At 39.1% G+C, this 24,946-nt stretch overlaps 1 protein-coding gene across 1 annotated transcript in view; it reads left to right on the forward strand.

Annotated features, from left to right (window-relative positions):
• LOC123667083 (protein slit) overlaps nt 1-23,753 on the forward strand; it is a 211,630-nt gene extending 187,877 nt beyond the window's left edge. Inside the window, exons 16-38 of the mRNA XM_045601073.1 lie at nt 33-124; nt 628-754; nt 903-974; nt 1,511-1,671; nt 2,231-2,360; nt 2,933-3,110; nt 4,151-4,260; nt 5,041-5,210; nt 5,693-5,906; nt 6,180-6,319; nt 6,416-6,585; nt 7,290-7,457; nt 7,852-7,927; nt 8,302-8,403; nt 8,994-9,126; nt 9,427-9,536; nt 9,817-9,930; nt 10,221-10,369; nt 15,456-15,585; nt 16,021-16,095; nt 22,802-22,875; nt 23,175-23,321; nt 23,611-23,753. Of these exons, the coding sequence (XP_045457029.1) occupies nt 33-124; nt 628-754; nt 903-974; nt 1,511-1,671; nt 2,231-2,360; nt 2,933-3,110; nt 4,151-4,260; nt 5,041-5,210; nt 5,693-5,906; nt 6,180-6,319; nt 6,416-6,585; nt 7,290-7,457; nt 7,852-7,927; nt 8,302-8,403; nt 8,994-9,126; nt 9,427-9,536; nt 9,817-9,930; nt 10,221-10,369; nt 15,456-15,585; nt 16,021-16,095; nt 22,802-22,875; nt 23,175-23,321; nt 23,611-23,718 (2,950 nt within the window). The 3' untranslated portion in view covers nt 23,719-23,753. The remainder of the gene's footprint in view (nt 1-32; nt 125-627; nt 755-902; nt 975-1,510; nt 1,672-2,230; nt 2,361-2,932; nt 3,111-4,150; nt 4,261-5,040; nt 5,211-5,692; nt 5,907-6,179; nt 6,320-6,415; nt 6,586-7,289; nt 7,458-7,851; nt 7,928-8,301; nt 8,404-8,993; nt 9,127-9,426; nt 9,537-9,816; nt 9,931-10,220; nt 10,370-15,455; nt 15,586-16,020; nt 16,096-22,801; nt 22,876-23,174; nt 23,322-23,610) is intronic.
• The last annotated feature ends 1,193 nt before the right edge of the window (nt 23,754-24,946 follow it).

Consider the following 24,946-nt stretch of genomic DNA (forward strand, 5'->3'; position numbering starts at 1 on the left):
CTTTTTCTTAATATTATGTGTTCGTATTCCAGCATCATGCCAGACAACAACTTGGGACAGATCAAGTCAGATGGTCTATTTGGGAGACTGCCGGATCTTACTAAACTAGACTTCCGTAATAATGGTATGAAAATATTCTTCTAGTGAATTTTGTAAAATATTTCCTACATCGTCGCCTAAACTCGGGCAGTTGGGAGTTTGGTTTCCGCTCGGAGCAGATATTTAAATAAATAATAAAGAATACCTGAGACCCAACTTCCCCACCAGGATTTACTCCTGTTTCGAGGATCTGAAAACGCTCAGACTACAAAATATATCTGTAGCGTTTAAATTATTTTGTCTAGTGCTGAAATCGAACATGTGACCACTTCGACTTCAACCACCTTCACATGTATAGATGCACCAAGGTTTTATTATAATATCAAAAAAATCTTCTAAAAACCCCTAAAATGAAACCCCCTTAAATAAATAATTATAATAATTATAAAATCATACAGTCACGCTACTGGTTACCATACCATCTTAACTCAAAACTCAAAGACCTATGGGAATTCCATGCACGCATGTATCAACAGTAGATTTATACACTATTCGAGTCCTATTCACTGAGCAAGCTTCCGATTTCAGGTATTACGATTATAGAAGACAATGCATTTGACGGCGCTGCATCAATACAAGAACTACTACTTGATGGGAATCTCCTTCACACAGTCACGGACAAAATGTTCTTTGGACTTCACAGCCTAAATGTTTTGTGAGTACTTTTAAACTTATATATTTAATTAGATCCCTGGCTGGAGGCACGGTGGAAAGACCCACAATGACAGACAGACATTCAAACCGGAAATAAATGTACAGTTAAAACTAGTGATTTTATTGATATATTACTTCTTTGTTTCCAGGTCACTAGCAGACAATAAGATAACATGCATCACGCCAGGTTCATTCGATCACCTCAGTTCTCTTTCTACATTGTAAGTATATAATTATACGAGTATACATTTACTAGCTGGGCTCCGCGATTTCACCCGGTAGAGCAAGCAATTGTCTACAAAATCATGTATAATTTATGTGGAGTAATTGAGTCGTTTTTTCTAAAAAGGGAGGCAAACATCTTAACCTTAGCGTATTAATATATATTTATTAGACTTGTTTTTCTCATTTTAATACCACTTTGATGTCAGCACCCTACTCCTGTGTTATTATGTTAACAAAGTGCATCCGCAGCTTTGATTACCTTACTCACAACAAGAACAAAAAATTACTTAAAAGGAGAAATATTTGGCTGTGATCTTCTGCAAAGTTGAAGTACTGCCCTAGTCAGACCAATTTCTTTGATAATAAAAATATTTTTAAAAATAGCTTTTATGCAAACGTCGAGATTCGCGATAATTGTTTATATATGTATATTCTGCATTTTTTTCATGATGTTAAAATGATTTAAAAGAAGAGAAGTGCTAGCTTTTGTGACGTAATATTTGTTGTTAACTTCTGTGGTGGTAATCACTAGATCATTGGGCGGGAATCCAGTCCAATGCACGTGTCATATGAGTTGGGTGGGCGGTTGGCTACGAGCACGCCGCCTAACCGCGGGAGCCACGTGTGCTCATCCGCCCGCCCTACGTGGCGCAGATTTGGTACACCTCGAGCTGGCAGACTTTAAGTGCACACGTGAGTATATACACTACTGAATTCTTTTTTTTTCACAGATGGCACACAGCAGCGTAAAAATTGTGAAAATACAAAATGTAATGCAGAGAAGGCCAATTATGACCATCCATACTTTTAAATTTTTTTGGAAAACATGTGCCCAAAAAACAACCAAACAAATCTTACGATATAATCAGATAAAAAAATTGTCCACCAAACATTAATATTGGGACAAAAATTAATTTCCATTTTAGAAACGTGGCAACATCAATCAAGGATGTTCTTAGATATTAATATATTTTAATAAGTATAGTGAAAGCGTGATATTATTAATTTTGAACTAAAGCACCGTTCATATAGTATTATTTTCAAAAGAGTAACTGCGGAGTTTCTTGCAGATTCTTCTCTGCAGAGTCTACATTCCGAACCGGTGGTGCTTTTGAAGTCTATTTGAATAAAGTTATAATGTTTTTGATTTTGAAAATCCAAACAAAATCTTCTAAATCTTATATTTTTCGGTTTTAATTATTTTGTATCCTATTATAATGTATTCTATGAGAATGTTACCCTCCTTCCCCAGCGGAGGATAAGGGCTGCTTGCCGCCGGAATACTGCCCTGCGGGCTGCGCATGCGCAGGCACTGTAGTCCGCTGTACCAGGGCTCGCCTCGCCGCCCTGCCACCGCGCATCCCGCCCTACACCACCGAACTGTGAGTTGAGTTGTACTATCACTGCCAACTGCCTGCGAAGTTTGGTCTAAACTGCACTATTTTGGGCATGGGAGTGCCCTACAATATATTGATGAAAGCAAAGGATACAATAATTTCTTTTGTTCTATTATTTTTTTTTTTTACTTTTTTGTCGTGATTTGATTCTTTTCTAACGAGTGTATCGTTGACGGGACTTACATTCTTAATTTTGCTTTTGCTGTTTCTTTGGTTGTTTTGTATATTTGTGTTTTAATATGTTTATTTATGTAAATGTAGTGTGCGCATTTTAAAACTTCCGTAGAGGAAGCGAGTGGAGTCATGATTCTTCTTTCTGTGACACATTGCGATAGCGGGCAGTATTGATACGGCCCGAGAGCCCGGATATAACCCGCGGGCCGTATCTTTGACATCCCTGATCTAGATGAAATAATTTCATATAACACCTTTACTTGAAGACCTATCATTAGCCAAATGTTGTTTAGTTAAATTGCCATGTATTGTTATTTGTGAGGTTTTCCGAATATTAAATAAATAAATAAATTAAAACTAAAACTAATTTGAAAAATTTCCAGGTATTTGGAATCGAATGAAATAACAAGCATATCCTCGGAAGAAATCCGTCACCTCACACAACTGACTCGGCTCGATTTGTCCAACAACAAAATCAGCGTTTTGTCCAACGACACATTTGAAGGACTCACTAAGCTTTCGACACTCATTGTCAGCTACAATCGACTGAGATGCGTACAGGTAAGTAACATTAAGGTTTAATGGTTAATTTTTTATCTGGTTGATTCGAGCAATATTCCATTGCTGAGCATGAACCATTTTCTCCATTAAGGAGAAGGATCGTAGCTTAATCCTCGAGCTAGGACCGCTTGGTCCACTGCGCGTTGGTGGATATGAAATGAAATGAAAACATTTATTTCGTCATAAAGTGATATACACACTTAACGAAAGTCAAAATAATTTCATTTACAAAATAATTATACAAATAAATTAAAAAAAAAACTCGACAATAATAAAAGAAAGTTAATTATGTTCCCTACTATGTGTAAAGATCTTTATCAGGTGTTACAAGCAACCGGAATATCGCATTTATTACATTAAGTACTTAGCAACAGCGCAGCGGTTTGATTTAAATTGTATAAATACAACGTAAGAAAAATCGTAAATATGGTCAATATAGGATTACTTAATTGTTATATCAAATCGCTATAATCTGGTCGCCTTAAAAATAGTGACATCCTTGTACCTCAGTTTAATCACACCCCTAAACCTATCAAATGAAAGTAAATTAGAAAGTCGTGTTCACATTGACCAGTTAAAGTAAGCTATTCAGATGGTACGGACGCGTCTTTTGTCAATCCTAAAAATTGTAATCTTAATATTAACATTGAAATACCAGAATAATAATAATAATAATGTACTATATTGTCTATATAAGTAGTTATTATAATATATATATATATATATATATATATATATATATATATATTATGTATTGGGCGGGCGGAGTGATATTCAGTGAAATAATAATAATCTTTATTTAAGTTACCAATGACTCAATTTGATTAGTAAACAATATTTCTTACTTACTATGTTAATTAAATTATTACAATTTTTTTAAAATAAATTAATGTTACAATAAAATGTTACAATACACCGGAATCATCGCTGCCCCGTTCCATTTGCAACGGCACAGCAATGATTCACGTTATAGAAAGACTACAAATGGAATAAATGCTTTTACCAGGTGGTTAGTGGAGTAAACCTTTATTTTCTTTCAGCGCGACGCCTTAAAAGGTCTGACACAGCTGCGCGTCCTTTCTCTTCACGGGAACAATATCTCGATGCTGGCGGACGGTGTCTTCAGAGATTTGGAGTCCATATCTCATGTGTGAGTTAAAATGATAGCTTTTTTTATCTCTTACTAACTTTGCACAGATTAAAAATCAAAAGTTTTTAAGAGGCTTCTGAAATGGTATTTTGGATGTATTTTAATTTACTGTGCCAATTTGAAAGCCAAGATTACGGGAAAGTGAAGCATCTACTAGAGCTAAAGATACATTTATTACAGAATAAAACAAGAATGAGATGATGAATTATTATTTAATACAAACTTATTACACGTCAGTGAAACTGGAAATTCTTCCTTATTACTCTGACCACTTTAAGTACTTCAATCTTTACATACATATATTTAAACATAAAAAGATAAAAGACAACTTTAATCACGATCACAATTCAGCCTGTAATATCCCACTGCTGGACATAGGCCTCTTTCTCCATGTAGGAGATGAATTGGAGCTTAATCCACCTCGCTGCTCCAATGCGGGCTGGCGGACATATTCCCTACTATGAGTAAATATCGCTATCAGTTATTTATGATAACGACCAGAACCAACAGCTAAACGTGCTCTCCGAGGCACGGTGGGGAGACCCACAAGAATAAATATACAAATATTGTACAAATACAAATATCCAGCCCAAGTGGGAATCGAACCCACAGACTGTCTGTGTTTTAGGCGACTACATACCACCAGAGCGGTTGTTGACAACTTTAGTATTACGATATAAAACCTGATTCCCATTGCTCAAACTAATTGTACACAACTCAGATTAAATAAAGCAGGACAGAAGACCTCGTGCAAAATTAAAGAACCACATTTTCCACCAGTGCACTAGGCTCAAACCCACTATACTGCGACTGCTCGGCACGCTGGTTGAGCGAGTGGGTGAAAGTGGCTGGCGAGTATGTGGAGGCGGGCATCGCGCGCTGTGCGGACCCTCCGCCCATGAGGGACAAGCTGGTGCTCAGTACCAGCTCCAGCGCCTTTGTCTGCAAGGGTGAGTGCAAGATACATAATAATAAAGGAGATATTTTTTTATTGGGATATGGCACAGCAGGAAATATTCTGCTCAAAATCTGGAGCAGAATCTGTTCGACAACACTGCTTTTAAACGTTGTGTTTCTATAGTAAGTAACGTGACCATAGCTCCTGGGGGGGGGCACGTTGATGGGTTGGCAACGCGCTTGCGATGCTGCTGATGTTGCAGGCGTCTATAAGCTACGGTGTGTTTACACTTACCATTAGGTGAGCCGACCGCTTGTTTGCCGATTCAGCTGTGCCTCTCGGTTCCATCCGCGTTAATTTGGAAAAAACATACCAAAATATTATGTAACCCTATATATTTTATAGTCTTCCTCGGTAAATGGGTAATCCTACACAACAATAATTTCTCGATTCGAACCAAGTGTTCCTAAAATTATTACAACCAGCTGACTTTATTATAAATTATTCAGTAATATATCTGTCGATCCGCCACAGGCGACCCCCCCGCGGACGTGGTGGCGAAGTGCGACCGCTGCTACCGCAACCCGTGCCTCAACCGCGGCGCGTGCTCGGCCACGGCGGGCGGCGGCTACACGTGCCAGTGCGCGCGCGGCTTCCACGGGGACACGTGCCAGCACCAGATCGACGCGTGCTACGGCTCGCCCTGCGCGCACGGGGCCTGCCGCCTGCTGGAGGAGGGCCGCTTCCAGTGAGTGGTTCCCTCTCGTGTGTAGCGCGACACGGGCCAGCACCAGATCGACGCGTGCTACGGCTCGCCCTGCGCGCACGGGGCCTGCCGCCTGCTGGAGGAGGGCCGCTTCCAGTGAGTGATTCCCTCTCGTGTGTAGCGCGACACGGGCCAGCGCCAGCTCACCTTCCAACACCAGAACGATATGTGCCAGCACTAAGTGCACTTGACGCATGCCATCTTGCTATTTATCGCAATAATATACAATTTCTAAAAAAATGAATTTGTCTACAGCTGTTCCTGCCACGCCGGTTACACGGGAGTGCGATGTGAAGTGAACATTGATGACTGCGTCGCCCACAGCTGTCAGAACAACGCCACGTGTGTGGATCATCTCGAGGGGTACACTTGCAAGTGTGCTCCAGGTTTTATGGGTTAGTTTCATAATTCGTTGAAGTAATGACAATCTTCTGGTGACTATTCTCATTTACTTATTTCTGGTCTTATTTAACAACTATATATTATTTTAGGTGAATTCTGCGAGAAGAAGATACCGTTCTGCACTCCAGAGTTCAATCCGTGTGCAAACGGTGCCACTTGCGTGGACCACACAAGCCACTACACCTGCTCCTGCCCCAAGGGCTACTCGGGACAGAACTGCACCATCAACGTTGATGATTGCATCAATCATATGTGCCAAGTATGTTTTTTTAACGACTAGGTCGACAAACACATGTACGGCTCACCTGATACTAAGTGATTACCGTAGCTTATTGACGCCCACAACACCAGCGCAAACAAAAAAGGGTAGTAACACGATGATTCTGGACTCCAGACACTTGTTCTGATTCCGTGAACGTGATCCCCCAATTTCTTCTCCTCCTCCTTCTCCTCCTTCTTCTTCTTCTCCTCCTCCTTCTCCTCCTTCTCCTCCTCCTCCTTCTCCTCCTCCTCCTCCTCCTCCTCCTTCTCCTCCTTCTCCTTCTCCTCCTCCTCCTTCTCCTCCTTCTCCTCCTTCTCCTCCTCCTCCTCCTCCTTCTCCTCCTCCTTCTCCTCCTCCTCCTCCTTCTCCTCCTCCTCCTCCTTCTCCTCCTCCTTCTCCTCCTCCTTCTCCTCTTTCTTCTCCTCCTTCTCCTTCTTATTCTCCTTCTCCTTCTCCTTCTTCTTCTCATTCTTCTTCCTCGTCTCCTTCTTCTTCTTCTTCTTCTAATTCAAAATTAAAATCAAAAATCAAAACTACAATAAAGACTAAAATAAATGTCAGTTACAATGATTTTAAAATAAAATAAAACTTGTCCAGCAGGTGGCAGCGATAGACTGAAGCTAAACGAATATACTAAGGTTTTCAGAATTAAGTCTAGTGTGATTATCTGTAGTGGTAATGAATGTATCTGTTGCCGGTAGAACGGAGCAACCTGCGTGGACGGCCTGGACGAGTACCGCTGCTCGTGCGCGGTGGGGTACGCCGGCCGCTACTGCGAGGCGGCGCCCCACGCGGCGCTGGGGACCTCCCCCTGCGCGCACCACGACTGCGTGCACGGCGTGTGCTACCTGCCCGCGCTCGCGCTGCACGTGCGTACGCCACCTCCTCCACCCCGCCGCCCCCCCACACCACTGCTCCTCCACAACACCGCCCCTCCACAACACCGCCCCTCCACAACACCGCCCCTCCACAACACCGCCCCTCCACAACACCGCCCCTCCACAACACCGCCCCTCCACAACACCGCCCCTCCACAACACCGCCCCTCCACAACACCGCCCCTCCACAACACCGCCCCTCCACACCGCCGCCCCTCCACTCCACCACTCCACCACTCCGCCACAGCGCTTACTCTATCCGTCTTGTCGTTCCAAACTTTTTCTTCATTTTAATCATTTACCAACAGAACCCCTTAAAGTCATACGTAGTGCCACGACGGCAATCTAACGGTTGTGTAATTAAATATCAGTACCTGATCTCCAGGATGACATCATGATGGAGCGGCCGCTGCTGGCGCCGCCCGCGGACTACCTGTGCAAGTGCGCGCCCGGGTACTCCGGTGCGTATACTGTACAATCAGAACAATAAAGCATACGCTTAAATTAGTTACCACTAATTTGTCCTAAAATACATAGCCTAGCATCGAATATAGGATCCTTCGATCCGATTGGAAACTTCTTACCTTGGAGGCCACCAAAATAGAAATTCAATAAAGTACCCACATTTCGTATTTTTGGATTAATTTTAATTTTTATTTAGCTTTGAACATATACTTCATATATTACACTTTAGGAGTTGCCCATTGCGTAGTTTAAAGAATAGCCATTCTCAGAAACAAACGACTGTTTGTCTACGAGTATGTGAAACATATATTTTTGTATTCGCGTACTTTACTCAGACATCTGTTCTCATTTACTTGTGTATTTTACGTAGGTCGTCTGTGCGAGTACCTCACATCACTTACATTCAGCTACAATGACTCTCTGGTCGAACTGGAACCGCTTCGTACTGTCCCCCAAGCCAATGTGACTCTTGGTAAGTAACTAAGTATACACTCCATATTTCTATATAAAAATAGAGTAACAAGGAAGCATACGGTTATGGTGGTAAGCGGTTATCGTAACCTACAAAACCAGAAGTATCACAAGCGCGTTGCCTACCCCAAACCCTTACCCCCAGGTTACCTTACTCACCACAGAAATATAACACTACAAGAGAACGGTATTTTTAGGCTTTGGTCTTCTACAAGGTTAAGTTATTTTCTCAGTCCCAGTAAAAAGTTTGATAGCAAGACTGAATTTGTCTTTTATGAGCGCTTGTACTCTATCTATCACAATACTATTATTTGGCGCTGGACCAAATAAGCCCTTTTCTGCCATTTCTATCAGTTTCATCAGTCTAAATTTTTCTCAACTCTTCAATTAATGCAGTTTCAGCCCCCTAAATCAACTTTTTTATTTTCCAAATACTTTGAAGTACTACCCGCTGGCGCTAACAATGACAAAAGTCTGTTACGATAATTTAAAAGGAGTTGACACACACTATTGAATACACTTTATTAACATCATCAACACAAACAATTACTACCAAAAATAAATCTTGTAAAATGTTTCAAAATCTTCCAGTGTTCAGCACCAAACAACTCCACGGCGTCTTGATGTACTTTGGAGACAGCGAACATTTAGCTGTGGAGTTGTTCAATGGCAGAATACGCATCAGCTATGACGTTGGGAACCACCCCACTTCTACTATGTACAGGTTAGACCAAGATATAGAATCATCTTATATGATGAGGGATGAAAGTAGCAGTTAATCTAAGTTTTTGGTACCCTTCAAAAAATGTAAGTAGTAGTAAGTGTATGTAAAGCAGTAATTTGTGAAATGTTTTTCAGAAATAAATAAATAGTTAGTGGTAAAGGTAAATTAGTAGCTTATACAGAGTGCTAGAAAAATTGATAAGAGGGGAATAAAATTGAAAACATTTACTTCATACGAATCGAAATCTTAACCTCGACCAATTAATCATATATGTACAATGATTTTTTTCCTGTCTACCAGCTTTGAAATGGTCTCCGACGGTAACTACCACAAGGCTGAATTGATCGCGATCAAGAAAAATTTCACTCTTCGAGTCGACGACGGGCCCGCACGGTCTATCATCAATGAGGGTAGGTTTCAATCAATTGTTTCATTTATTCTTTCATCACTCCTTACACGCTCACCGTTCATGTGGAGTGTTTGTATTGGTCATACAGATGTTGATTGTGTTTCTGGACCCAACACAAGTATTCTACAAGGGTTTTGAGAATGTAATGTTTATGATTCATTATTATTATACACTTATTTTTCATGAATATTTATCATGAGAAGGGGCCCAAAATTATATTAAAATTACAAATATTAACAAAAAATTTAAAGCTACATCTGCAAAACTTTTCATCCTTTCAGGCAGTAAAGAATTTCTCCGTCTCGAGACGCCCATGTTCCTGGGCGGAGTTCCAGAGGATGTCGCCAAAAATGCATTTAGTAAATGGCACTTAAGGAATATTACTAGCTTTAAAGGTTTGTATAATTTATATATTATTTTGGGCTCAACTTATTTCAGCTACTAGACATCGGCCTACCAAAGTTTGCGCCAAATGTCCTAGTTGTACGCAATCTTCATCCAACCTTTTTCGGATCTTGCGCATAAGAGATTTTAGCACAAAGTAATGATAAAATATAGTTATTTTAAAAATATATTTATTTTTAAAATATATTTATAGTTATGTGGATTAAGCTTAGACTATTCTTATATATGGAGCAAGTGGCCTATGCCCAGCAGTGGCATCAATAATTTGTGTTACGTACAGGGTGCCTGAAGGAAGCATGGATCAACCACAAACGCGTAGACTTTGTGAACGCGGCGCGGAGTGTGCGCACGCGCGCCGGCTGCGGCGGAGACGAGCCCGCCGCGCCGGCGAGACCGCATGCGTTGCAGGAGGACGGCGCCCACGAGCCGGTGAGTTGCCATTGTGAAAAACTGTTGTAAAACCTATTCGACTAGCCTGTTGTTGCAGTTTGTAGTTGACCTTCTTTCAATATTTATGTACTTATTTGAAATGAGATACAACATAGAAGCAAAGGCTCTAACACTGCCAGAAAACTGGGCGTCCTTTCGAAGGCGAAACAGTACTTCACTCCGGGACAGCTTTTAAATTTATACCAAGCTCAAGTTCGCCCATGCATGGAGTACTGCTCTCATCTTTGGGATGGTTCTGCGAAGCACCAGCTGGAACTTCTCGAATGAATCGAGAGGCGAGCCAAGAGGGTCATTGGTGATGGTATCTGGTCGCTGTAAAGCTTGGATCATTGGCGTAGAGTGGCCGCCCTGTCGGTTTTTTATTGGGTACACTTTGAAGAGTGTGCGCAGGAACTCTACGACCTGATTCCTCCCTGCCCCTTCCACCTTTGAACAACCAGATGCACTGCGTTACGCCACCACCCTTATATGGTTGACATACCCACTATACGCACTAAGCGATTCGCTAGTACATCCTTGATGCGTACGGCTAAAGAATGGAACTCTCTACCAGCGTTTGCGTTTCCGGATAGCTACAATCCGGGGATCTTAAGTCGCGAGTGAATAGGCTACTTCTAGGTAAGCGTGCTCCTAGTCCACATTCTCACTTAACATCAGGTGAAATAGTGGTCTAACGCAAGCCTATCTAATTATGTGAGAAAAAAGAGATTTTTACTGACTTTTAAAAAGTTATCAAAAAAGACAAGCTTTTTTCTCGACTATTCCTAACATAATCTTTACATATAATAAAATGGTAAGAAAGTCAAAACTGTACATTGACCATTTTTTTTAAAAGAATACTTGGGGTGTGATCTACAATCGATACCGAAGCCTATAATATTGTTTTTAGAATTTTTGTCTGTTTTTCTGTTTGTCTCTATGTATGTCCGAGATAAACTCAAAAAGTACTGCATGGATTTACTTCAAATTTGGCATGGATATTATTAAGAAGTCGGATCAACATATAGGCTATATATTATCACGCTATCACCTACGGGGAACGAGCAGTGAACCTTTATTTCTTCAACGCATACTGTAACAACGTGTAACCTAACGACGCATATTTAAATGTTGTTATTATGTTAATAACCATGCTATAAGCTAGCTTCACACTATAAATAAAGATATTCTGTAGTATATTTAGTATCAGCATTGGACCCGTGCGAAGCCGGGGCGGGTCACTAGTCTATTACTACATACATACATACATACATACATATAATCACGCCTCTTTCCCGTAGGGGTAGGCAAAGACCACTTCTTTCCACTTGCTACGATCCTTACATACTTCTTTCGCTTCGTCCACTTTCATTATTCTCTTCTTCATACATGCTCTTCGGTTTAGGGTACTCTTGACCTGGCCTTTTTTCAAGACGTCCCTTATTTGGTCTTGGAACGTCCGCCTAGGTCTACCCCTTCCAACCATTCCATCCACACTCGCCTTCTACACTTTTTTCGTCAATCGTTCTTCACTAATTCTCTCGACATGACCAAACCATCTGGGCATACGTTTCTCAATGTTTGTCACTACATCTTCTTTCAGACCACAACGTTTCCTTATCTCACTATTTTTTATCCTATCACGCAGTTTAACTTCTATCATACTTCTTAACGCTCTCATCTCAACTGCATTTATTCTGCTTTCGTGTTTCTTCTGCCATACCCAACTTTCACTTCCGTACATGAGTGTGAGTGAGGAACCAACACCCCCCCCCCCGTGCACAGCCAAACGAGCCTTGTTAGACACCTCCCAACTGCTCATAATGGAGTGCAAAGCTCCATTCACCCTGTTTCCTGCATTCACTTTTCTTTCAATATCACTCTCACACTTTCCATCTTTTGTAAACTATGAACCCAGATACACAAACTTATTCACCTGCTCAATTTGTTCATCTCCAATCACGATATTGCAGTCTGTCACTGCCTCATCTCTTTCAAACACTATCACTTTCGTCTTCTTTACATTTATCTTCATTCCCTTTCTTACAAAAGCTCCACTCATATCAGTTACCATCTCCTGCAACTCCTCGAGCGAAGACGCAAGTAATACTTGATCATCGGCATAGAGAAGACATTTGACGTGTAACTCATTCATTCTCAACCCATTTTCATTTTCTTTTAAATCTGTCAAACAATTGTCTATGAACAGATTAAACAGCCACGGTGACGCTACACATCCCTGTTTAACACCTTTTTCGATATTAAACCATTCTGTGTATGCCCCATTATCCTCACATAAGCACTAGAATCCCTTATAAAGAGATTGCAATGCTCGTATGAGGACACTGCTCACACCATTCACGGACAATGCTAACCACAATTTATTTCTCATCGCTCTATCATAGGCCTTTTCTAAATCCACGAACGCGCAATAGACTTTTTGTTTTTAGCCAAACACTTTTCAGCTATGCACCGCAAAGAAAAGACCTGATCCGCACATCCCATTCCCTTTCTAAATCCCGCTTGTACATCCCATACTTTATCGTCTGTTTCATTCACAACCCTCTCAATCAACACTTGCATACAATTTACCGATGACGCTGAGGAGGCTTATACCGTGGTAATTCCTGCACCGCTGCCGTGACCCTTTTCCCTTGTACAATGGGACGATTACGGCTTTGCACCAGTCTCCCGGTACTTGCTCATTTCGCCAGCACAAATTGAAAAGGCGGTACAGCTGGCTAGCCACTATGCCATGTCCAGCCTTCAGCATTTCGACGGTTATCCTGTCATACCCTGCAACCTTACCTAATTTCATACTTTTCAATGCTTTCACTATTTCATCCATGCTTATCTCACTTTCATCAACATTTTTACTCGCTTCCATGGAAGGTGACGTATGTTGTACCTGCACTTCCTCTCTTTCGAACAAACTTTCAAAACACTCTTTCCATCTCTTTAACACACTTTCTTCTCCTTTTATAATGCCCCCATCTTGACTCCTGATTGAACTCAGTTCCGAGGTAGAGGTTTTTCGTCTATCAGTTTTGATGGATTTCCAGAAAAACTTGATGTTTGACTGAAAATCTTCAGTGAGCCTTCTATCAAAATCATCCTTTCGTTTTTCTTTCTTTCTAGACACAACTTCTTTCGCCGTTAATTTCAATCTTTTATACTTCGTTCTTGCTTCCTTTATCTCGTCATCCGTTGCCTTTTGAACTTTTTTGGTTAGCTTTTGTCGCTAACCAATCCAACCACGCTTTTTTACATCTTTATCCATCCATACATTATAGTTCTTACTTCCTTTCCTTCTTTTAGCTACCCCGTATACCTCAATAGCAACATTCACGACCCTTTTCTTAAATTTATCCCACAAATCTTCAATCACACCTATTTCTTCTATGCCTTTAAAACTTTCTTTCAGTTTCTCTACATACTCGTCTTTCTTTTCCTTTTCTTGTAGTTTTTTCACTTTCACTCTGTCCAAAACACTCGTAGGCTCGGCCCTTCGATGTCGCCACCGTTTAAAGAGGCCCCGCCTACTGACCACGCCCCCCTGGCCCCGCCCACTCGGGCTCAGGCCCCGCCCACTCGGGCGCAGGCCCCACCCACTCGGGCGCAGGCCCCGCCCACTCGGGCTCAGGTCCTGCCTACTCAGGCTCAGGCTCCGCCTACTCAGGCTCAGGCCCCGCCCACTTTGTCTCAAGCCCCGCCCACTGGATCCGCCCACCTTACCACGCCCACCAGCGACACCGTAGCTTCTACAGACTCTCAAGTGGCTCTTCAATTAGCAACTTTAAATAAATTAATAGAGCAACAAAAGGATGAAATTCGTGGTGCTTTGCAAGAATTACAAGAGCAACAAAAAGAGCTCCAAGAAAAAACGCTTTGGGCTGTAAAAGATGTTAGTGACGCGGTGACTAAGCTTCGAAAAGATGTCGACGTAGTGGAAGAACGAGTTACCGGGTTAGGATTGGATCTTGAAAATGTGAAAACCGGCCTCACTGAACTACAGAAGAGAGTAGTACGCCTTGAAACCATAGGAATTGCGATGTCTAGTGGAACTACCGGAGTGGCGCAAGGACCAAAAGTGAAAGTGCCTCCATACGACGCGTCGTAATGCCTGCCGTCGCGACGGCACTACTTCGTGGAACGCTTATCGTCGACAATTCCAGAGTGTTGCTACTGTCAACGGATGGACGGAAGAGCAATGCCTGACCGCTCTCACTGTTGCGCTCAGAGGGCAAGCTTTGTCGGTTCTGGAAGCACTGCCACGTACAGTAAATGGGTTCTAAGACATGATGGAGGCACTTGAATCCCGACACGGGGAGCGACACCTGGAGCACGTGTTCCGTGCCCAGCTGCGTGACAGAGTCCAACGTTCAGGAGAAGGACTACAACAATGTGCGTTGGAAATCGAAAAACTCGTCAGGAATTCATACCCAGCAGCCGACACCAAGATGGTAAAGACAAATATTGTTCAAGCATTTGTCGACAGAATCAAAGACCTGGAGGTCAGAGCTGCAGTGAGGCTTCGTCACCATACCTCGATAAAGGAAGCATTGGCGCATGCGTTGGAGGTCGAGGCTGATCCAGAGGAGTCTTGGGCTTACACATTCATGCTCCTTCACACATTCAACCATTCGAGAAGAAAGAATCATACCAACTCCCTGACAGTCTCGGCTGGTTTCGGTGACTCCCGACCAGTATGCCGTGTAGGGACCATCTACTGTGGTGTCGCATCCCTTCCTCTTAGTTTCATTCACGCATAGTACATCTATACATCGTTCATCCATCATCTGACATACTTCATCTAACTTACCATCCATTCCTCCTGTTACATTCAACGTAGCGAAGCGGCTCTCCATGGGCCACTTTTCGCCTCCGCGAGAAACGAGACGTGATGGGTGGCGAACCACATCGCCGTCTATTACTACGTTAGACAAAATTATTTTGTAAACAATGAGACAATTCACATATTAATTGGTTATTTTTATTGGCTTCGTTGCAACATAGCTTTACTTCATGATTGTAACATGACGTGACGTGATGTGGCCGTAACGTGACAGAAGCGCTGTGCCCGCAGGACCCGTGCGTGCCCAACCCGTGCGCGCGCGGCGGGCGCTGCGTGCGCGAGGCGGGCTCGCGCTCCGACTACACGTGCCGCTGCCGCGCCGGCACGGCGGGCGCGCAGTGCGAGCTGCGCACCTCCGTCGGTGAGTACTGCTGGCGCGACACGAGACATTGACTCTACAAACATTTCTCGCGAGGCGGGCGCGAGGGAGGTGAAACTGCGGATTTGCTTGTCGATTCTTCTCTTCCGAATCGGTGGAATAATTTATTTTTAAAGTTTTAATTTGTAAAATGACGATTCGAAAGTGCTCTTGGGGCCTATTTGAATAAAGCTGTTTTTGATTTTGATTTCGATTTTGATTTTGATCACTTGCAAAATTTTGGGAAATTCCGCCTGAAAAGGAGAATGAATGCAAGGCCCATGGGTGTCTCGAGACGGAGAAATTCTTTACTAAGAAAGTATGAAATTTTTGTAAATTTAGTTTTCTTGTACTTAGCATTTTAGTGGGTTGATCACATCGATGAGCTGACTAGTATACTCTTACATCGTGGTAGTAATAATATCAAAAATTGTTTAGGTGGAGCGCCCGTTATCACGCAAGTCAAGCTGCCGCCACGTAAGCAAGTCGTCAGCAACGTACAAGCATCGCCAGGTACGTTTAGTTGACGTAATTATGTATGGCTTAATACATCGATATAACGATCCAAATGAATACCCAGAGAACGTCACAGGCGTCACAGCGTCTACCTGTCAGTAGTCTGTACAGTGTCAGAACGACATCATTCTAGATCATAGCTTACATAAGATTAAAGTCACAGTTAAGTCATGGAAGAATCATTATTTTCCACTTTTTACGTCATACTGTGATGTCATAAATATGACATAAATATTACGTCTATTTAACATCATTCTGATCTCACTGGTGTCTATGTAATATAATAATGAAGTAATAATTAGTGCAAGTTGTTTAGGTAATGTCTGAGGAAATTATTACGTAATTTTTACACCAAATGAAAATTATGTGTATTCGAAGAAATCCTAATCGAAATGACATAAATGTGACGTCTATTTGTCGGTTTTTTTTTTATCGAAATGAGTACGATGTTGTCCCCGGTGGTCTTCGCAGTGTCCATCAGTCTTGGGAGGTCAAATTTGCAAAATTTGCTATTTTATATGAGAACCAGAGGTGATAAGATCTCTAGTTAAGTTTTCAAATGATTTTACATATGGCGTGTCTGTAAATCGGAGTGTCTGTTTATAATATTAAAATAACCACTTTTAACTATATGCATAGGGTGTATATAGGGTATGTAAACCAAAATAACATTTTTTTTAATTTTTGCCTGTCTATCTGTATGTATGTCTGTCTGTTTGTTCCGGCTAATTTCTGAAACCGCTAAACCGATTTTGAAGGAACTTTCACTGGCACATAGCTGATGTAATAAGAAGTAACTTACAAGGAAGGTCTTTCCGCTGACCCCCTTCGATTTCAATTAAATTGAAATATGTTATTCTACATCAAAATCTAAGAGACACGTATTTTTTTTTATCGGCGGAAAAACGTTTCTAAGGGGTGAAAATATCCCCTAAAGTTGAGACCTCCGAGGGTAGTTTATCAGGTTTCGCCTATTTTCACTCGAGATAAGCGAATGCACCCAAATGGATAATCAACTTAATGATAAACGATGGAAAATGCAACTGGTTTCATATCGGGGGGTTGCACAGGAAAAAAGTTATAGGGGTTGAAATTCACAAAATCGTTATAACAAAAAAACTATAGCACCTATCTCGATGGTTTCAATTGCATTTTGAAGAGGGCAAAAAAGTAGTAGATACGGGTTTTTGCGTTTTTACCGCAAATGAAGTTAAGGGGGTGAACTACCCCTATATATGTTTACAGTAAATCTCAATAAAACGGCAGTATTTCTTTGTTTTCTTATTTCTTCTCCTTGTGATACGTGTTTTCTTTCAATTTTCAACGTCTACATCTCAAACGATGGATAGATTTTTCTGGAAATAGCATTTCCATAACTGGTGAAAGCGATAGAACCAAAAGTATGCGTCCAATCTTAATAAGTTGTTTTTTATTTGAAGGCAATTTAAGACACTAGTTATACTTAAAAGATTTAATTTTCAATGTATTTAAGCAATGAATTTTACCTAATTGAGCAAGGAAATTTCGAAACAATAAAATATCCCTCTGAAAATTCTACCACTCTATCAATTTTTTATTTTTTGTCACTTTTTACGGTATCCATACCAATCACATCCGTAGTTTCAAAGAATTTTCTTATTTATTTATTTTTCCCGAAAATTACATATGGGTTAATTTTTACGGATCACCATTTTTTTTATAAGTCAATATTGAATAAGCCAGAAGATGAATTCCAAAAATATCTACACTTTTTGATCTCACGAAAATTTAGTAAATATTGACGCAGTTTCATAGTTATCATAACTCCCCTCTTTCTTAACGGTGTTATCTGGGAATCACTTCTGTTCAGTTTGTGACTCGCTCTCAAAATTAGATTTCAAATACGACGTAGAAGCAGTAACAAAACAGCGATCGCGGCATATTTTCACCACAGTCGGCTATTTTTTTTTTACAGGAAAGCAGGCACTTGTAATTCGAGATTATTTAAAACGAAATTGTAAATATTAATCAAAATGAAGATAAATCCTTTGAACGTTATTAGAATGCTTCTCGCAACTTTTGAAGTTATGCATTTACCGGATTCACCAGTAAATAACGATGAAATACAATTGAAAGAAAACTTTGAAAATATTTTGTTGACTGCAATGAACGAATACAGTGGTTTTGAAACGGTGGAAGAAAATTCTTTGCATTTTGAAGAACCGTTCAAGGATTGGGAAATGGAAATTGTTGAAGATAAAGAATGGTCAAACGCCCTGCATGAACCAGAATTTTCGCCTGATACATGCACTCGTGATGACGAAGGCTTATCTTACGAGTACAAATTAAGGGCTGTTGAGTATTGGCGCAGCGGGAAGAAAGGAAATTTGGGTTTGGGCAGTGTTAAACAAAAGTTCAAGAGAGTGCAATCTATAAGACAGTTGCGGCGGTGGGCGCACAATTTGAACAAAGGGGGCACGTACAAAGAAAAATTAGCACGTATTTGTGCTTACACTTTGGAAAATTTCAAAGCTGCTGTGGATGCTGGTTTGATAGTGCACGATTCCGATTTGAAAAGATGGGCCTTACATGCTCAAAAAGAAATAGGGCATACTGATTTTCGTTTCAAAGCATCTCGTACGTGGATAAACTCATTCAAAGCAGCTCATCGTATCGTATCGAGAAAAATAAATAAATTCGTTACATCTAAAACAATTGAAGATGGAACAGTGTTGGAACAACAAATTCGAAAATTTGTCGATGACGTAAAAGAAAATATTAAAACTTACGGATTGTCAAATACATTCAACGCAGATCAGAGTGGCTTCCAATTAGAAATGCATTCCGGAAGAACTTTAGCAGTCGAAGGAGAAAAGCAAATACAATGTCTTGTACAATCAGTCTCCTCTATGACCCACAGTTACACTATTCAACCGACTATATCAGCTGATGGTAAGCTGTTATCTCCTCTATTTTTGGTTTTAAAAGAACCAACTGGCAGGATTGGTCCAGTAGTGGAAAAGACGCTTTTCAGACCGGATAATGTGTACATAGAAGTATCCAAGTCTGGGAAGCTTACTTCAGGTATTAATTACACCCACTGTTTTTGTATAGATATTTTTTCGAATGATAAAAATACATTTTTCTATTTTCAGATCATTTCAAAAGTTGGTTGCAACATGTATTTTTCCCAAAAATTGGTCCAAAATCTTTATTACTGATTGATTCTTGGACTGGACACTGTCCCCAAGCTGTACTTGATGTGAAACCTTTGAATAGCGATGTCAAAGTAATGATTATACCTAAAGGAACTACCGGAAAAATTCAACCCCTCGATGTTTTTGGATTCCGAGTATGGAAAAATTTTGTTAGACATTTTTCTGATCATTGTCTTTTGATGGATTATGATATTGATTTGCATTTGAGAAACAATATCATAAAGCTGCAGTCACTCGTGCATAACCAACTGTCGTCACCGCGTTATATCGATCTTTTCAAATATTCTTGGTACAAAAGTGGTTACATAGAAGAAAAATCAGCGAATTTTGAAAATCCTGTAGATTTTGCATTTGGAGATTCCTGCAACTCACATTGTGAAGTTCCAGGATGTGAAAATGTTGCTATTATTCGCTGCTCCTGGTGTAAAAAGTCGCTATGTTTTAAACATTTTTTTGATGACTATCATTACTGCAGTACTTACAACGGCTAGAATAGCCTGCGATTATATATTCGCTTCTATCTATCGCTACAGTGATTATTTTGTTAGACTGTTTACCTATCATCAATAAAAGATAAAAGCATGTTGCACGTTTTCGTTTTTTTTCGTTGACTACACAGTTTTTCTATGTGACATCCCGAAACTTTGTCTATCTACCGAAACAAATATGTGTAAGCGCTTATCGTACGCCTATATAATCTCATTGCCAAATATAAATCAATCGGAATTATCGATAAGCCATATATGTATACTTTTTCATCAAAAAATCGATCTATAAATAAGTTGGCTTCTAGATAAAACCGTTCATTTCATGATATATATGTGGCACGGTTGTTGTAAATTTGAAGAAAACACGTATCACGAGGAGAAGAAATAAGAAAACAAAGAAATACTGCCGTTTTATTGAGATTTACTGTAGACATATACAGGGGTAGTTCACCCCCTTAACTTCATTTGCGGTAAAAACGCAAAAACCCGTATCTACTACTTTTTTGCCCTCTTCAAAATGCAATTGAAACCATCGAGATAGGTGCTATAGTTTTTTTGTTATAACGATTTTGTGAATTTCAACCCCTATAACTTTTTTCCTGTGCAACCCCCCGATATGAAACCAGTTGCATTTTCCATCGTTTATCATTAAGTTGATTATCCATTTGGGTGCATTCGCTTATCTCGAGTGAAAATAGGCGAAACCTGATAAACTACCCTCGGAGGTCTCAACTTTAGGGGATATTTTCACCCCTTAGAAACGTTTTTCCGCCGATAAAAAAAAATACGTGTCTCTTAGATTTTGATGTAGAATAACATATTTCAATTTAATTGAAATCGAAGGGGGTCAGCGGAAAGACTTTCCTTGTTAGGCTACTTAGCTTACAACAACTATTTTATTAAATTCCACGCGAATGAAGTCGGAGACACGGCTAGTTATTAATAAAATATTTATTTTCGGACTTCACCAGATTGTTTTTTTTTTCTACTATATATAAAAAAAAATAGATATCACTTTTTAGTGGGGATATTTTTATTCACGGTTTTAGTCATCAGTTACTTTAAAATCTTTATCAACTACGTAAATAGTTAGTAAAACTTTCTCTTTTGACAAAATTGTTTTTAAAAACTATTTTATATTTAAATTTAAAAAAATGAAACGAGAAACATGTCGCCGATTCGGAGGTTTTTATATTTCTCTCTCAAATAAAATATATTAATACATTCATGTCTCTTCAAAATAAAACCAAGAATTAATTAATATAGCCGACTTAACCTTATATATGTAGGACTTAACTTTATATAGTATTGTATTGTATAGTTGTGGGCTCGGTTTTCCGCATTTAGACACAAACCTTATATAATATAGGCTTTATAAATAAAGAATAAAAAAAAAACTGTGTTTTGTCTCCATACTTAATTCTATGAACTGCCCGGTGTCAATACTAAGTCAGCGGAACAGTCACGTACTAATCTAAGATGGAGGACTGAGGTGCATGCATAGCTAGTTTGAATAAGAACAGTAAACAAATATTAATAGATTCAAAAAAGGAATCTCGCAGATAAGTAAAACAAAGCTAAGAAAATCCATATGATCTTGGTGCTAATGTGTGCCTGTAATGAACTATATTTGACTTCCTTTTCATCATATTCTTCTTCAAATCCGCATCCCAAAAAATTCGCATTACTGTTGCCGATGCGGATGCGAATGCAGATGTCTAAATAAATGCAGATAATCCGCATTTGCGGATAAAGATGCGGATAATAGCAACAACCTTAATACTATATTCTTCATAGTTTTTATTTTAAGGTTAATTGAGAAACCATTACGGACTACCCTCATTGACTAATTAACACAACTAACCTGTTATTACATACAGTAAATGAAAAAATAACTAAACCAGTTATATTCTGAGGACGCTATATATGTTGCAGTCAAAACTCTTAACCAGTCAAAAGCACTATTGACTAGCAAAATCAGTCAGAAGTACTTTTGACCGTTTGATTTAGTCAATAATACTTTTGACTAAAATAACAGTTAAAAGTACTTTTGCCCAATGGAGCTGGTTAAAAGTACTTTTGACTAAATGATTCCGTCAAAAGTGGTTTTGACTGGTTGTATCAGTCAAAACTCTTAAAAAGTTAAGGTGGTCGATAAAAATAACGACAAACGCACATATAAACTTTTATATTACTCATTATTAGTGGAGAACGTGCTGATATTAGAACAAAAATGAGTGACTACGAAAAGAAAGAAGGCTTTTTGCAAAGAATTTTAGCGATGGAAGATATGAAAGATAGTCATTTCAATGTGATGACAAAAGAAAAATTTAAAAAGTTTGCAATGATGAAACACCATTACAGTACAGTAGACTACAACGCTTTAACACATTGAAGTTTGTGGTATAAAAAAAATTAGTTACAAACACAGAACCTGTCAAATATTTTTGCCGGCTGAGGAAATCTACGACATTATTGATGCTGCTCATATTTCTATAGGGCATGGTGGTCGCGATAGACTTAAGAATGAAACGGTAAAAAAGTACGCTAATATTACAAATGAAATGATTAATATATATTTATCAATGTGCGAAGTATGCCAAAGGAAGAAAAGCAAGAAAAGGATGGGTCAGGCTTAGAAACCGATCCTGCACACTGAAATGAACAGCCGCTGCCAAATCGATCTGATTGACATGCAGTCGCAAGAAGCTCGTGGGCATAAATTTATTATGGTTTATCAGGATCATTTGACTAAATTTATTCACATCTAACGAGTTAATAGTGCTTTTGACTGACGCTTTTTTGCAGTTAAAAATACTTTTGACGGAGAGCGTCAGTCAAAAGTATTTTTAACCGCGAATTTGCAGTCAAAAGTACTAATAACCAATAATTTTCAGTCAAAATCACTTTTGACCAACTTGTCCAGTCAAAAGTACTTTTGACTGATTTCGCTAGTCAATAGTACTTTTGACTGGTTAAGAGTTCTGACTGCAACATATACAATTTTTATGCTTCCAGCGGCGCCCGCACAGAAGCAATATCCCGAAGAAGCGCCCGCACAACCAGCGCCCTCTACTGGGGCTTGCCGAAAGGTAAATCAATATCTACCCATCTATATATAAAGAGTGAATCGCAGAAATATACGAGTGTATTAAATTTGACAATTCTATTTTTATGTTCATTATTGTTAGGGCAAGGTCTGCATAAAAGAAATTAAAAAAAAATTAAAGCATTCATGAAAAAAAATATTACTGTACGAATTTCACAACGACGAAAAAGTGTGATAGAACAATGCGAACGGAAGTTGAAATATAACTTAGATGGAGCTTAAGTTTTACTTCAGTCGCTTGGTCTAAAGCACACTCTTTTTATATATAAAATGTATTTCCAGGAGGCTACTCGTGAATTCATAACCGAAGGCTCGTGCAGAAGCCGGCGGCCGGTGCGCGGGGCCCGCTGTACTACAAAGGGCCCCGGGGGCGCGGGGGCCTGCGGGAGGGCCCTCTGCTGTGCCCCCAGGAAGACTAAGAAGAGAAAGGTATTTCCGTAACAAGGATATCTATGATAATGGACAAATATCAGTTGTAAATCTACCTTGTGACTTAACTACTGTTTATATTTGACTTGTGTATTGTTTATTAATGGTATGTATGTGGTGTATGTAATTTGATTTGAAGCCTATCACGTGTATCCGCACTTTTAAAACCTACAAGTTTTAGATAAATATCAAGAAGATCGATTCTGCTTAGTCGAGAATTTTCCCAGTTGTGGAATAGATGAGGTTACTTTTGAAAATAATTGTTTTAATTTTTGTATTACATTTTCAGATTCGCCTAGTCTGCGCCGACGGCACGAGATACACCAAAGATATAGAAATAGTACGAAAATGCTCCTGTGGGAAGAAGTGCCCTAGGAACTCGGCCTTCATACACTAAACGTACATTTTAATATAATTTACATAACAATAAAAGGATTTTTTTTCTTTAATTTCCTTATTTATCTGTGTTAAAGATTTAAAAAGTAATGACAAAAGTTTAGACATTAAAAAAAAAGTTTTTATTGTTGTGTAGATTAATTTTAAAAAAAAGTATATCGATATCATGTAATGGATACCGTGACAACTTTGCCATACAATCAGTATAAATTGGAAAGAGGTGGCAATAGAAATAGCAAAGAACTAAAACGAGATGTCGATGTCGTAGACTACAAGTATTACACAGATTAAAAATATTTATAAAAATCAAACTAAGGATTTCATGATTTTTATTAATTAACAAAAAAAACAAGGTTTTTTTTAATATAATCAACTTAAAAATTCTCTTGAACTAATCAACGAATGATCCATAGACAATAATCGTCCATAGTAAAGATTTATTTTTAGAATTTTTTAAAAATCATTACCAATTTAATACCTATGGCCTATTGTTTATACGCAAAAGTACTGAAAAGACATCACACATTTATCATTAAAAAAATTAAGATAAATTTAAATTGTATTTCTCAAAATATGAAATCTGTTATTTAAAAAAAAATACTTTTGTATTCATAAAATAAAGTTCCAATCCATTACGTCGCGACCCTTGGCCATACAGCCTAAATACTATTAACATTTTGCTACACAACGTGATTTTTTAAAGCCTAATTTACTTCTAGATATGCGATTTTAGATTTCTAATTAAAGTCATTATAATTTGTTCGGTTTTTAACGATTACATGTTTTTTTCTTTGTAGCATTTACATTGACAATATTTTTTTTTTTAATTTGTATAACTTGAGCTTACAGAACAGATTTCTTTTAAACATTAATTTATTAAATAATTGACCCAAAAAAAAAACTGTAATTTCGCAGTTATTACAGTCTTACATTTTTTTTTTTTTTTTTGTATGTGCAATTTACTTTTTTTATGTATGGCATCTAAATGTTTTTTACAACACGGAACTTATTCCATGGATAAAAATCTCATGAGCTACTAGATCTAACTTTGTACCCTCTTAGTAATAAATGCTTAAATATACTCAAAAGCTAGGTAATGCATTTATTGTTAAACGTTAAACGCCCTGGAGGCTATTATTTTATCTATTTTTTATTATTTAACACCATAGATATGTAAAATGGATTTATAGATTTATAATTTCGTTTGTGTCGTTTATATTTACATTCAA

This window comes from Melitaea cinxia, chromosome 27 (genome assembly GCF_905220565.1).
Source record: "Melitaea cinxia chromosome 27, ilMelCinx1.1, whole genome shotgun sequence".
Taxonomy (NCBI): Eukaryota; Metazoa; Arthropoda; class Insecta; order Lepidoptera; family Nymphalidae; genus Melitaea; species Melitaea cinxia.